The sequence below is a fragment of the Lithobates pipiens genome, unplaced genomic scaffold (assembly GCF_037356315.1).
Source record: "Lithobates pipiens isolate NorthernLeopardFrog02 unplaced genomic scaffold, aLitPip1_a1.2 Scaffold_3, whole genome shotgun sequence".
Classification (NCBI taxonomy): Eukaryota; Metazoa; Chordata; class Amphibia; order Anura; family Ranidae; genus Lithobates; species Lithobates pipiens.
In genome coordinates, this window is record NW_027507790.1 from 93,966,372 (window position 1) to 93,978,963 (window position 12,592).

General features: G+C 40.3%; 1 protein-coding gene across 2 annotated transcripts in view; it reads left to right on the forward strand.

The window, feature by feature from the left end:
- RNFT2 (ring finger protein, transmembrane 2) overlaps positions 1-12,058 on the forward strand; it is an 81,623-nt gene extending 69,565 nt beyond the window's left edge. For both annotated transcript variants that reach the window (XM_077462045.1, XM_077462046.1), the window contains exons 8-10: positions 628-693; positions 9,997-10,098; positions 11,190-12,058. In XM_077462045.1, the coding sequence (XP_077318171.1) occupies positions 628-693; positions 9,997-10,098; positions 11,190-11,324 (303 nt within the window). In that variant the 3' untranslated portion in view covers positions 11,325-12,058. The remainder of the gene's footprint in view (positions 1-627; positions 694-9,996; positions 10,099-11,189) is intronic.
- The last annotated feature ends 534 nt before the right edge of the window (positions 12,059-12,592 follow it).

Genomic DNA, 12,592 nt, shown 5'->3' on the forward strand with positions numbered 1-12,592 from the left:
GTGACATTGGTCACCAGGACAAACAGAGAGGGTAAACAGAGGGTACACAGACAGCAATACAACTTGATAGGGGTTCTAATCCTCCCACACCCCAAAAAACATTAGCTATACGTACACTTTAAAGGAAAACATTGCAAATGCTAGTTGTTGGCTAGCCCAGAAAAAAGAAGCATGCATCCAGTGAAGTTCGAACCCCTGATCACTATGCTTGTTTCATGTCATTGTCTCAGAAAATATTCAGTTGATGGGGTGTCATTAATTTTGCACTGACATGCACTGCAGATCACAAAGGCGGTACAATTTGAATGTGATGCTGGAAACCGATATGGAGCGCCGGTTTCCCGCAGAGCATTCTAGTGTGAACGGGCCCTAAAACAAATCTTCAGGCAAACAACAAAAACACAGATGAAATACATATGAGGAGATGTTTTACTTTTCTCAAGAGTTGGTTTTCTTTCCATCCAGTTCCAAAATCCACATATCAGAGTGCATTACACTGTCTGATTATTGCCAGTGATGTTTAAATTGTGTTTGTATTAAATACATATAGTAGGCATTATACTAAGATGAACAATATTAAACAGTAATTGATTATATATGATCAACTAATTCATGCTTTTATTTCAGTCCTTTGACATCTGTGGACGAATTGGAGGCCTGAGAAAAGCACTGAGAATACTGTGCCATCCTCAGGTACCCCTATCAATAATATAAATATTATTCCATTGACCAATAAAGATTGTGTCCAATGACAGCTTTGAACAAAGTGGTTAGATTTCCTTTCTGAAAATGTCAGGGATTCTAGCAATGAGATTTACCACTGGGTCTATCATCTCGCTACAGCCATTACAGAGAGGTTTTGCTCTTTCTTTGGCTATTTCATTTACTGTACATCAAAATGTATGCAAACCTTGGCAGTTCTTTGGCAAACCTTGGCACTTGTTTTATATGCTCACCAGTGAAATTATTTTGTGCTATCTGTTCAAAAAGTGGAACAAAAATATCTGCTAATCATTTCTTAAAGTGGTTGTAAACTCTCACATATACCCAGTGAAGTGACTGGCCTTGGATGATACACAAATCCTCCTACATAAGTTGTACCTGTTTATCTACAGTAGTTTGTCCCCTACAGCCATTCGAAGTGCAGAATTTAAACAGGATCTCTTGGCTCTGAAAAGCAGAGGGCAAAGAGTGGAAATTACATCAGTGAGGCGAGCTCTGAGAGCTGATTGGAGAGAGGGGACACATCCCCTTCACACAGCACACAGGAACAGAGCTGAGGCTGTCAATCAGCTGGAAATCCCTTCTGTCAACATTTTTCTCTTGGCATCAGGAAAACTTGTCAGAAGAGATTCGTGCTGATAGCAGAGTAACGAGCTAGCAGACAGAAATTACACTTAGTGCCCTGGATTGATAGAAGCGCACACTACAGAGGGATATGCTTTGTTCATATTTCATGTCTAAGTTTTACAACCAGTTTAAGTTCAGAGCTGTCTTGTGTTTTGTACACACTTTCCACTGAGAGTAGTCCGCTCTCCTAGTTTTTATTTTTCAACTACAGTGTGATCAGCTTTAAGAATGGATGAATGTGAGGATTAATTTGTTTAGCAAAAGAAAACTAGGGAGGGCTAACACCGCTCAGTCCATAAAAATGCTGTGTGTTGTCAGCCCATAACAGGATTAAAGCTGGCCTTCCACTAGTAGATTTTCAAGTGTATGTTCATACGAATTCTCTGTATATTTCATGATTGACAGATGTCATTCAAAATGACAACGTTAACACATTTTCTGCACAGCTCATGCAGTGTCCTTGTGTCAGTTGATGGGTAATGGTGTCAGGGGGCAGGAATTCTTTTAGTAGATGAAACTGCACAGATTAAAGAGATTCTTCAGTCATTAAAAAAAAACAAAGTCAGCAGCTACAAATACTGTAGCTGCTGACTTTTAATATTTGGACACTTACCTATCCAGGGATCCAATGCTGTCCTCCCCTGGGCTGGTTCTTCACCCAAGTTTCCAGCACCAGTATGTTTACTGTGGGAAGCCAGTGGTTTCACAGCCAACTTTCCACTTCACGCCTGAGTTGTGCTGCGCTTTGTGAATGGACTTGCAGCCTCCTGGAACCAGTGACGTGTGGATGGCGGAATTCTCCCCACCGAACTGTTGTATTTTGACAGTGGGTAGACATTACAGCTGTCAGAATACACTGATCAGCCTTGCAGTCTATAACCTGCAGTGTTGACTGACCAGTAAAAATCCAACATGGCAGTTGTATACAAGTCGATTGCAACCTCCTGGGACACGTCACTGGTTCCAGGAGGCTGCGAGTCCATTCACAAAGTGCAGCACGACTCGAATCAGGTCAGTTTTGTTTCTTTCAGCCTGCTGGTTCAATGAAAAAAAACTGACTCCTCTATGGGCTGCTTATGGGATTAGCCACTCTTACTCCTTTAGGTGTATGTCGCGCATTAGTTATTGAACTCCGAGCACAGTTTTTTTTTACAACATTAAAGCTAAGTTCACACTGGCATTAAAAACACCCCTCAAACGCCTATGCAAATGATACAATGAACAGCACACAGTGCTATTTACATTATCAAAACATGAATCGTTAGCATCTCGTCGCTTCAAATTTGAAGCTCCATGTCGAGTCAAGAGGCATTTGAAGCCTTTCAACGCCTTCAATTCAAGTCTATGGTAATGCTTTGCAGATGCTCTGGTAGGCATTTGCGGTGCGTTTGCAGAGAGTTTAAGATTAGGTTATTTACTGTAATGGAATGGGTGTTTGTGAATCCGTTTTAATGCCCCTGTACACTGATCAAACACTTCAAAACTGTGCATAGGGCATTCGGGGAGCATTTTAACCCATCAGGAACATTTGTAAAATGCCCATACTAAAGTTTGTTGACACCAATCCTTACGAATGCTATAGGAGCATTTGTTAAGCGTTAGAAATTTAGTAAAGTGTGAACAGACTCCTAAGGGTAAAGAGGACTAAAAACACATGAAATGTAGCCTAAATCAGTGTGAGCCACACACCCTTGAACAGTATTTTCAGTCTTGAGGCACCCTAGTCTAAAGGCTCATACACACTATAAGAAAATCGGGCGAACATTTTCATCCAAAGAATTTTCGTATAATTTTCGCATAGTGTGTACACAACTTTCGACAGCCGATTCCGGCTTTTCGTATGAAAATTCCCGAAGGGACAAACTCCAAAAAATTTCTCGGATGGGAACAGAACGGACGATTTTTGATTTAATGTGTACCGTTTTCGAACAAGAAAAATCAGAAAAGGAAGATTGCGCATAATCGGAAACAATAAACAATAAAAAAAAAGCTTTTGTCCTACGAGATTTTTAGTGAGAATATTCGTACGAATTTTCATTCCGAATTGCTGTGAAAAATAGAGGAAAGATCATCAAACATTCACCCAATTTTATTAGTGTGTACCCCACTTTAGGCTTGGTTTGCATTACTGCATGTCTGGAATATTTCAAATATCCATCAGTGCTCTAGTGCTCCCAGTGTCAACCCCCAGCAGCTGAACAAAACAACAAAACCCTTTGGCGTATCAAAGTTAAAAAATTAAATCCTTCTGTCCAGCGCCCCAGGATTACGTTCCAGGGTCAGTTTCCTGACATGGTTCATCCATAGGCTTTATAAAAAAAAAATAGGCTTTCCTAGCCTCCTATTTTGAACAAGCCCTAAAAAAAACAGTCCTGACCGTATATGATTAGGGGTCAAGATTAAAAGTAACGTACATACAGTGGTGTGAAAAAGTGTTTGCCCCCTTCCTCATTTTCTGTTCCTTTGCATGTTTGTCACACTTAAGTGTTTCGGAACATCAAACCAATTTAAACAATAGTCAAGGACAACACAAGTAAACACAAAATGCAATTTGTAAATGAAGGTGTTTATTATTAAAGGTGAAAAAAAATCCAAACCATCATGGCCCTGTGTGAAAAAGTGATTGCCCCCCTTGTTAAAACATACTATAACTGTGGTTGTCCACACCTGAGTTCATTTTCTCTAGCCACACCCAGGCCTGATTATTGCCACACCTGTTCACAATCAAGGCATCACTTAAATAGGAGCTGCTTGACACAGTAAGGTCCACCAGAAGATCCTTAAAAGCTACACATCATGCCGAGACCCAAATAAATTCAGGAACAATTGAGAAAGAAATTAATTGAGATCTATCAGTCTGGAAAGGGTTACAAAGCCCTTTCCAAAGCTTTGGGAATCCAGCGAACCACAGTGAGAGCCATTATCCACAAATGGCGAAGACATGGAACAGTGGTGAACCTTCCCAGGAGTGGCCAGCCGCCCAAAATTACCCCAAGAGCGCAGCGACGACTCATCCAAGAGGTCACAAAAGACCCCACAACAACGTCCAAGGAACTGCAGGCCTCACTTGCCTCAGTTAAGGTCAGCGTTCATGCCTCCACCATCAGGAAAAGACTGGGCAAAAATGGCCTGCATGGCAGAGTTCCAAGGAGAAAACCACTGCTGAGCAAAAAGAACATCAAAGCTCGTCTCAATTTCTCCACAACACATCTTGATGATCCCCAAGACTTCTGGGACAACATTCTGTGGACCGATGAGACAAAAGTGGAACTCTTTGGAAGGTGTGTGTCCAAGTATATCTGGCGTAGAAGGAACACTGCATTTCAGAAAAATAACATTATACCAACAGTAAAATATGGTGGTGGTAGTGTGATGGTCTTGGGCTGTTCTGCTGCTTCAGGACCTGGAAGACTTGCCGTGATAAAAGGAACTATGAATTCTGCTGTCTACCAAGAGATCCTGAAGGAGAATGTCCGACCATCTGTTCGTGTACTCAAGCTGAAACGAAATTGGGTTCTGCAGCAGGACAATGATCCTAAACACACCAGCAAGTCCACCACCGAATGGCTGAAGAAAAACAAAATGAAGACTTTGGAGTGGCCTAGCCAAAGTCCTGACCTGAATCCTATTGAGATGTTGTGGTATGACCTTAAAAAGGCCGTTCATGCTCGAAAACCCTCTAATGTAACTGAATTAGGACAATTCTGCAAAGATGAGTGGGCCAAAATTCCTCCAGGACGCTGTAAAAGCCTCATTGCACGTTATCGCAAACGCTTGGTTGCAGTTGTTGCTGCTAAGGGTGGCCCAACCAGTTATTAGGTTTAGGGGGCAATCACTTTTTCACACAGGGCCATGATGGTTTGGATTTTTTTTCACCTTTAATAATAAACACCTTCATTTACAAATTGCATTTTGTGTTTGCTTGGGTTGTCCTTGACTATTGTTTAAATTGGTTTGATGTTCCGAAACACTTAAGTGTGACAAACATGCAAAGGAACAGGAAATGAGGAAGGGGGCAAACACTTTTTCACACCACTGTACATATACACACACACACGCCCATACGTATAAACATACATCTGCACACACATACATAAACTTACACACTTCTTAAAAATTGCAGTATTTTACCTGACTGGTATTGCAAGGTACTTCACTGTAAGGGGAGATGGAGCAGGTCAGAACTCCTTTACAAGCAAGTTTCATTTAATAGCTAATACTTTTCTGTTTTCTTTTTTTAGAAGTATCTTTTTTAAACGTATTTATTTAAACTTTATTTAAACGTATTTATTTTAAAACTCCCGCCACTTCCGCTCCAGTCCACCACGGCTATTAATGTCATCAACGATTTCCTGTTGACTCCTAGGACATTGGTTTCATCAATCCCAGGAGTCAACGGGCATCTTCTGCTTCTGGCATTGTGTTAGTTCAAAACCGTAAATGACATGATTCCAGGCAGAGTCAGGCACAAAATACAGTAAGAGAACAGAGGGCAGCTTTAGATATCCAAAAATGAATTGGCCACCTCCAGGCTTTTTGGAGGAAAAATTTAGGTAAATATTTTTTTTCATAACAATCCCAAAGGTGTATTTATTTAAAATTAAGTTAGCAGACTGTAGCTCCTCTTTAAGCTGGCCAGACATGGATTGAAATTTGGCCAGTTAAGCAGAAACCTTTTGAATTTTAATCCATGTATGGCTGTTTATTTTCGCTTGACTGCCGTGCTGATCAGAGTATTTTGATGGTGGGGAAGTCCTGCTATCAGCATACAGTGACATGTAGAAGGATTCCCCCATCCACCTCAATTGTGTGGATGGGAAAACCTATTTGTTTTTTGTTTTTTGCTCAGCAGGCTGGCTGAATGAAAAAAAAACAAAAAACGAGCCATGTATGGCCAACTTTACCCATGATTGAGCTCCCGCTGTGCCAATGTACAGTTTGGTCAGAGTAGTGGGAGCTCAATACACACCCTTTCTCAACCAGGATGCTGCAGCACCCCTGACAAACTCGGTTGAGAAAGGCAGGCATAATCACCACCGGGTGGCTGGATAAAAGGCTACATAACTTTCAAATGTAATATTTCATATTAGAGGTCGACCGATATATCGGCCGATATTTGCCATTTTTTAATTAATCGGCATCGGTCGATTGAGCTGATAAAAAGGCAGATTATAACTACAGCGTGACTTGCAAATGACTTCTGTAATAGAAGTCAATGCAAGTTGCCTGAGTCTTCAGTGTAGCGACTTTCCTCTTCTCTGTGCAGTCTGCCAAGAAAAGAGCAAAGAGATACAATGTTTACACTTATGAATGAACTGAGCTCTGTGTGTGGGAGTTCTCAGTTTAACCATTTAAAGACTAAATCTTTTCTGACACTTGTTGCTTACAAGTAAAAATCCTGTATTTTCTGCCAGAAAATCACTTGGAACCCCCAAAAATTATATATATATTTTTTAGCAGAGATCCTAAGGAATAAAATAGCGGTTGTTGCAATATTTTATGTCACACGGCATTTGCGCAGAGGTCTTTAAAACGCAATTTTTTTTGGCAAAAAAATACACTAATGATTTTAAAAAAATAAAATAAAACAGTAAAGTTAGCTCATTTTTTTTTCTGTCCAAAAGTTTTGATTACCTGTTTTTATTTAATATTTAATATATATATTTTTTTTTTTTTTTTATCTAAATTATACATACAAGTAAGATTGGAGGTTTGTTTTGTTTAAATGTAAGAAATTTTCTGTATCCCTTATTACGGCTGCTTTCACACTGGAGCGGGCAGGCGTTGATAGTAAAACGCTAGCTTTAGCGGCACTTTACCGTCATTTTAGCGGTGCTATTCTGCTGCTAGTGGGGTGCATATAACCCAGCTAGCGGCCGAGGAAGAGGTTAAATGCGCCCGTGAAGCGCTGCTGCCAAATCGTATTGCATGCGTTTCGTTAGTGGTTGAAGAGCGGTATACACCATTCCAAAGGCGCTGCTTGCAAGACTTTTTTTAACATCCTTCCAGAGCATCGCCACAGTATGAAAGCACTCTGTCTTTCACACAGACTGCAGGGGAGCCGTTTTGCAGGCACTTTTGAAAAAACACCCCAGTGGGAAAGGTGTCTGTTAGATTTTATGAGATGAAGGTGGGGGGGGGGGGGGGGGGATCGTCCTAACATATGGGCCCAAAAAAACGGCATTGGCCGTGATTTCTAAATATCGGCATTGGCCAGAGAAAAACCTCTATTTCATATTTACCTAAATATATCCCATTTAAATGCTTTTGGACAATGCCCTGGATAAAGTGTGCAGATTACAACTTCTGATTCTGTCATAGGGTGACAATGCTTACTGTACTGCATTTATGGAAGAGCAGTGTTGTCACCCAGAAGTTTTTTGGGACTATGTAGTACGTCCCGATCTCCTCATAACCTAGAAGGGTGGTGTTCTGTAGTTAATTGAGAAAACTTAGGCAGGAATTCTTAGTGTGGGTTAACACTGCAGAGTGCACAGGACTTTAGGAACTCACTGGATTTTGGGCAGATTTAACAGGTTTTTGTTTTTAGAATTATTAGATACTGTAGAATGCTTTAAGCAGTATATTTAAGAAACCAGAGGTTTATTGTTGGGGTTTTAATACCTTTAAGGGTATGCCTTACAGTTAGGTAAAGTTTAGCATGGGGTAATTTTTATTTGGAACCAAAACCCAACGCCAAGAACTTTGGAAAGTACCTATATTCCATTTGCAATGCCAGTTTTACTACTTTTAGGTAATGATAGCTTTGCTTTTAAAAAGTAATTCATTCCTAAATTAATGAACTGAGCAGTTAGCGCTCTATACCTGTATTGTCCTGTACAGTGGATATAAAAAGTATGCACACCACTATTAAAATGTCAGGTTTCTGTGATGTTAAAAAATGAGACAAAGATAAATAATTTCAGAACTTTTTCCACCTTTTAATGTGGCTTATAAACTGTACAACTCAATTGAAAAACAAACTGAAATCTTTTAGGGGGGGGAGTAAAAATAAAAAATAAATAATAATGTGGATGCATAAGTGGGGGGATGTAGTTGTGTTCAGAATTTAAGCAATCACATTCAAACTCATGTTAAATAGGAGTCAGTACACACCTGCCATCATTTAAGGTGCGTCTGATTAGCCCCAAATAAAGTTTAGCTGTTCTAGTAGGTCTTTCCTAACATTTTCTTAGTCGCATCCTACAACAAAAGCCAGGGTCCTCAGGGATCTCATTGTTAAAAGGGATCAGTCAGGAGAAGGGTACAAAATAATTTATACCATGGAACACAGTGAAGACAGTCAGTCATCCTCAAGTGGAGAAAATATGGCACAACAGTGACATTACATAGAACTGGAAGTCCCTCCAAAATTGAGGAAAGACATGAATAAAAGTGGCCAGGGAGGCTGCCAAGAGGCCTACAGCAACATTAAAGGAGCTGCTGGAATATCTGGCAAGTACTGGCTATGTGGTACATGTGACAACAATCTACCGTATTTTTCATATGTCTGGGCTATGGGGTAGAAGGCAAGACAGAAGCCTTTTCTTACGAATAAAAACATCCAAGCCCGGATAAATTTTGCAAAACCATATCTGAAGTCTCCCAAAAGTATGTGGGAAAATCTGTTCTGGTCTGATGAAACCAAGGTTGAACTTTTTGGCAATAATTCCAAAACATATGTTTGGGGCAAAAACAGTGCACATCACCAAAAGAACACCATACCCACCGTGAAGCATGGTGGTGGCAGCATCATGCTTTGGGGCTGTTTTTCTTCAGCTGTAACAGGGGCCTTAGTCAAGGTAGAGGGTATTATGAACAGTTCCAAATACCAGTCAATATTGGCACAAAACCTTCAGGTTTTTGCTAGAAGGCTGATTATGAAGAGGAACTTCATCTTTCAGCCAAAGCATACATCCAAATCAACAAAGGAATGGCTTCACCAGAAGAAGATTAAAGTTTTGGAATGGCCCAGCCAGAGCCTGAAGCCAATTAAAAATCTGTGGGGTGATCTGAAGAGGGCTGTGCACAGGAGATGCCCTCGCAATCTGATGGATTTCTTTTTACAAAGAAGAGTGGGCAAATATTGCCAAGTCAAGATGTGCCATGCTTATAGACTCATACCTAAAAAGACTGAGTGCTGTAATAAAATCAAAAGGTGCTTCAACAAAGTATTAGTTTAAGGGTGTGCACACTTATGCAACCATATTATTTGAGTTTTTTATTTTTACTTCCCTCCATGTAAACGGTTTCAGTTTGTTGTTCAACTGAGTTGTACAGTTTAGAAGTCACATTAAATGTGGAAAAAGTTCTGAAATTATTTATCTTTGTCTCATTTTTTACATCACAGAAATCTGACGTTTAAACAGGGGTGTGTAGAAATTTTATATCCACTGTAGGTAATGCCATTAAGAGTAAAATGACTTGTCATTAGGCCACACAGCTAAATCCCCAGTGAATCAGGTGAATACCTTTGACATGACTAATCGGATAGTGCAGATGCACATTGTATAGTGGCATTTCATTATAGATAATACCCCATTTTTGTTGTTATGCTTAATAATGTATAGATCTGAGCTTATTCATGTTTTAATATGTATTTAATAAAGTATGCATTCTTATATTTTCTGCACTCCTCCAATACAGAAATATGGTGTCCGTGCCAGCAGCCAGCAATGTAGTGAAGCTGGGGATATATGTGCTATTTGCCAGGCAGATTTCAAAGATCCCATAATCCTAATATGCCAGGTAATATGATCTTCTTTTTTTTTTTTTTTATCTCTGCTCATGCAGATAAAGCATATTTATTCCTGCTGTGTACTCATTAAAAATAAACCATTAAATGCTGCGAACATGTTCCTGAACCTGAATCCCTCTTGATATTTGCCTCCTGTAAAGTCATGCACAGCAGTACTGAGACTGGTAGAGGGAGGGTTGGTAATTTGAGGCAGCCAGGGCTCTTTTTTATTTGCAGTGTTGTCAATGGACATGCATACAGAAAGGTAGAATATAGGGATGACATCATCATAGCTCTACAATATAAGTGAAAGGGAGGTGGATACTTATGCAAAACAAAGTTAATGTACACCAAGCTAACAGGCAAAAGTGGCAGTTGGGACCGAGTATATACAGTACATGCTAGTACTTGAAATATTATCTACTAGCTAAAATGTTAATGTGTTTCTGTTCTCTCCAAATTGCAACTGCAGTCATTTGAAATGGCCACTTCTAGGCTGCCCATTTTAGATACTGCTGTATCCTCTTACACATGACTGTGCATCACTAAAAGGACCCAGCTGTCATAGTATCACCTACCCCTTTATGTGCCTCTTCTAATACCACCTTTAGTGAGCACAGGCTACCGCAAGTCGTGTGCTCCATATCTTGCACATAGGAACATAGAGGCAAGCATTATTTCAAGTGTTTTATTATCTACATTAAGGTTAAAAAATCTTCTGAGTACAGACACACCCCCCCTCCCCCCAATAAAGCTCAGCTCATTCTCGATCCAGTGCTGTGCATGAGAGCAGCTGGTCTCCCTGCTTGCTCTCTCCTTATAGGCCATTGGTCCCTGCTGCTATCAATTACAGCCAGTGAGGAGGAAATGGGGGGGTCGAGCCACGCTCTGATGTTAATTGACACACAGAGTGGCTCAGGATTTATCCCTCCATGAGTGCCACCAAAGAAAGTGGGTTACTATGGTGGGCACTCGGCAGGGGGAGGAGCCAGGAGTGCCATTGCACAGAACAAGTAAGAATGACATGTTTGTTATTTATTTTTATTTTTTTTTTAAATAGGAGTTTACAATCACTTGAAATTATTCTTTGTTTTTCTTTCAGCATGTGTTCTGCGAGGAGTGCCTTTGCCTATGGTTTGATAGAGAGAAAACTTGCCCCCTCTGCCGTTCTGTAGCTGTGGAAACCCTTCGCTTGTGGAAAGATGGTTCCACCTCTGCTCATTTTCAAGTGTACTGACACACAGGGCTATGACAGAATGTAGGTGGAAGTAGAAAGGCATAACTGGGAAGTGCACCACAGTTCCCCATTTTGCAGTCAGTTTTAGAGTGTTTGCAGAATTTTAAAGCATTCTCCAAGTAAATTGAACTGTCTGATCTTTTAATTTTTCTTGGGAAAACTGTAGTACACAAACCCAGATCTCCCCATTATCCTAAAGCTTTTATGCTAGCATTCTGCCCCTAATATGTTTCATTCATTCTTGTTAGTATTGTTTATCAAATTGCAGACCACATTTAGCATCCTGACAAGCCGTGGAGATACAGTTTATTATATTCTTTAACGGTTTGTGATGCAGAAGTAGGTCATAAAAATACCATTGACTTCAGTTAAGCAGTACACATGTCAGTTCCGAGACTGCGTTTGGCCTGCTTTGGAATAAGGCTCTATTCAAATCTTTGGGAAAAACCTGCACAGGTAGCAGGGGCAAGAGTTCTGCAGAGAGGCTGTAAATACAGTGGAAAGCCATTCCCATCAGGAAGATAGGTAGAGGGTCTGGGAACTTATTTTGCTTTACTGTAAACTTGTTCTTTAAGGGAGAGCTAGTCAGTTCTTGCTGAAGAGACAGCAGATTGATATTGGGGAATAACTTCAACTTGTAATTTTGAGGCTTAAAATTGAGCTGTTTAACAACCCCAGATAAATTCTATGTTTTTTTTTTTTCTTTGAAAATAAAGATGTTTCATGAACTCAAATACTGACTTGATTTTGTTTGAGATTGTGTGTGTGTGTGTGTGTGTGTGTGTGATATATTTTAAATATATTTATATATTTTATTCCCATCACCCTCCATGACAGCATATGAAAGACAGATTCTGCTCCCACCAGGACAGAAAACGCTGACCAACCTTACCCACCCTTCTTTTCTGCCCTTCCCCAGTCCTTACTGGGGATAGTGGAGTGACCCTCCTGCCTCTATTAACACAGAAGAGGTCTTAACTCCCTTTTGGGAGAAAATATAGGAGACTTCCACAATTGAAGAAAGTGACTGCCAGTCGATTTAACTTGAGGATCATGCTAAAGGGTGGAATTTGACAGCACTCCCCTAGAAGGGTTCCTGGTAAGCAGGGAAGTCAAGAGTGCTTTCTCTTCTTTCATCTCAGTTCTCATTCTGTGCAGGGCAGGGGTTTCTACTGTCTTCATAGTCGAGATCCATCAGGAAAGTTCTGATTGATCAGGAAAGTTTGCATTGATCCTCAACCTCTTGAGGACTTGATCTATTCAGTAAG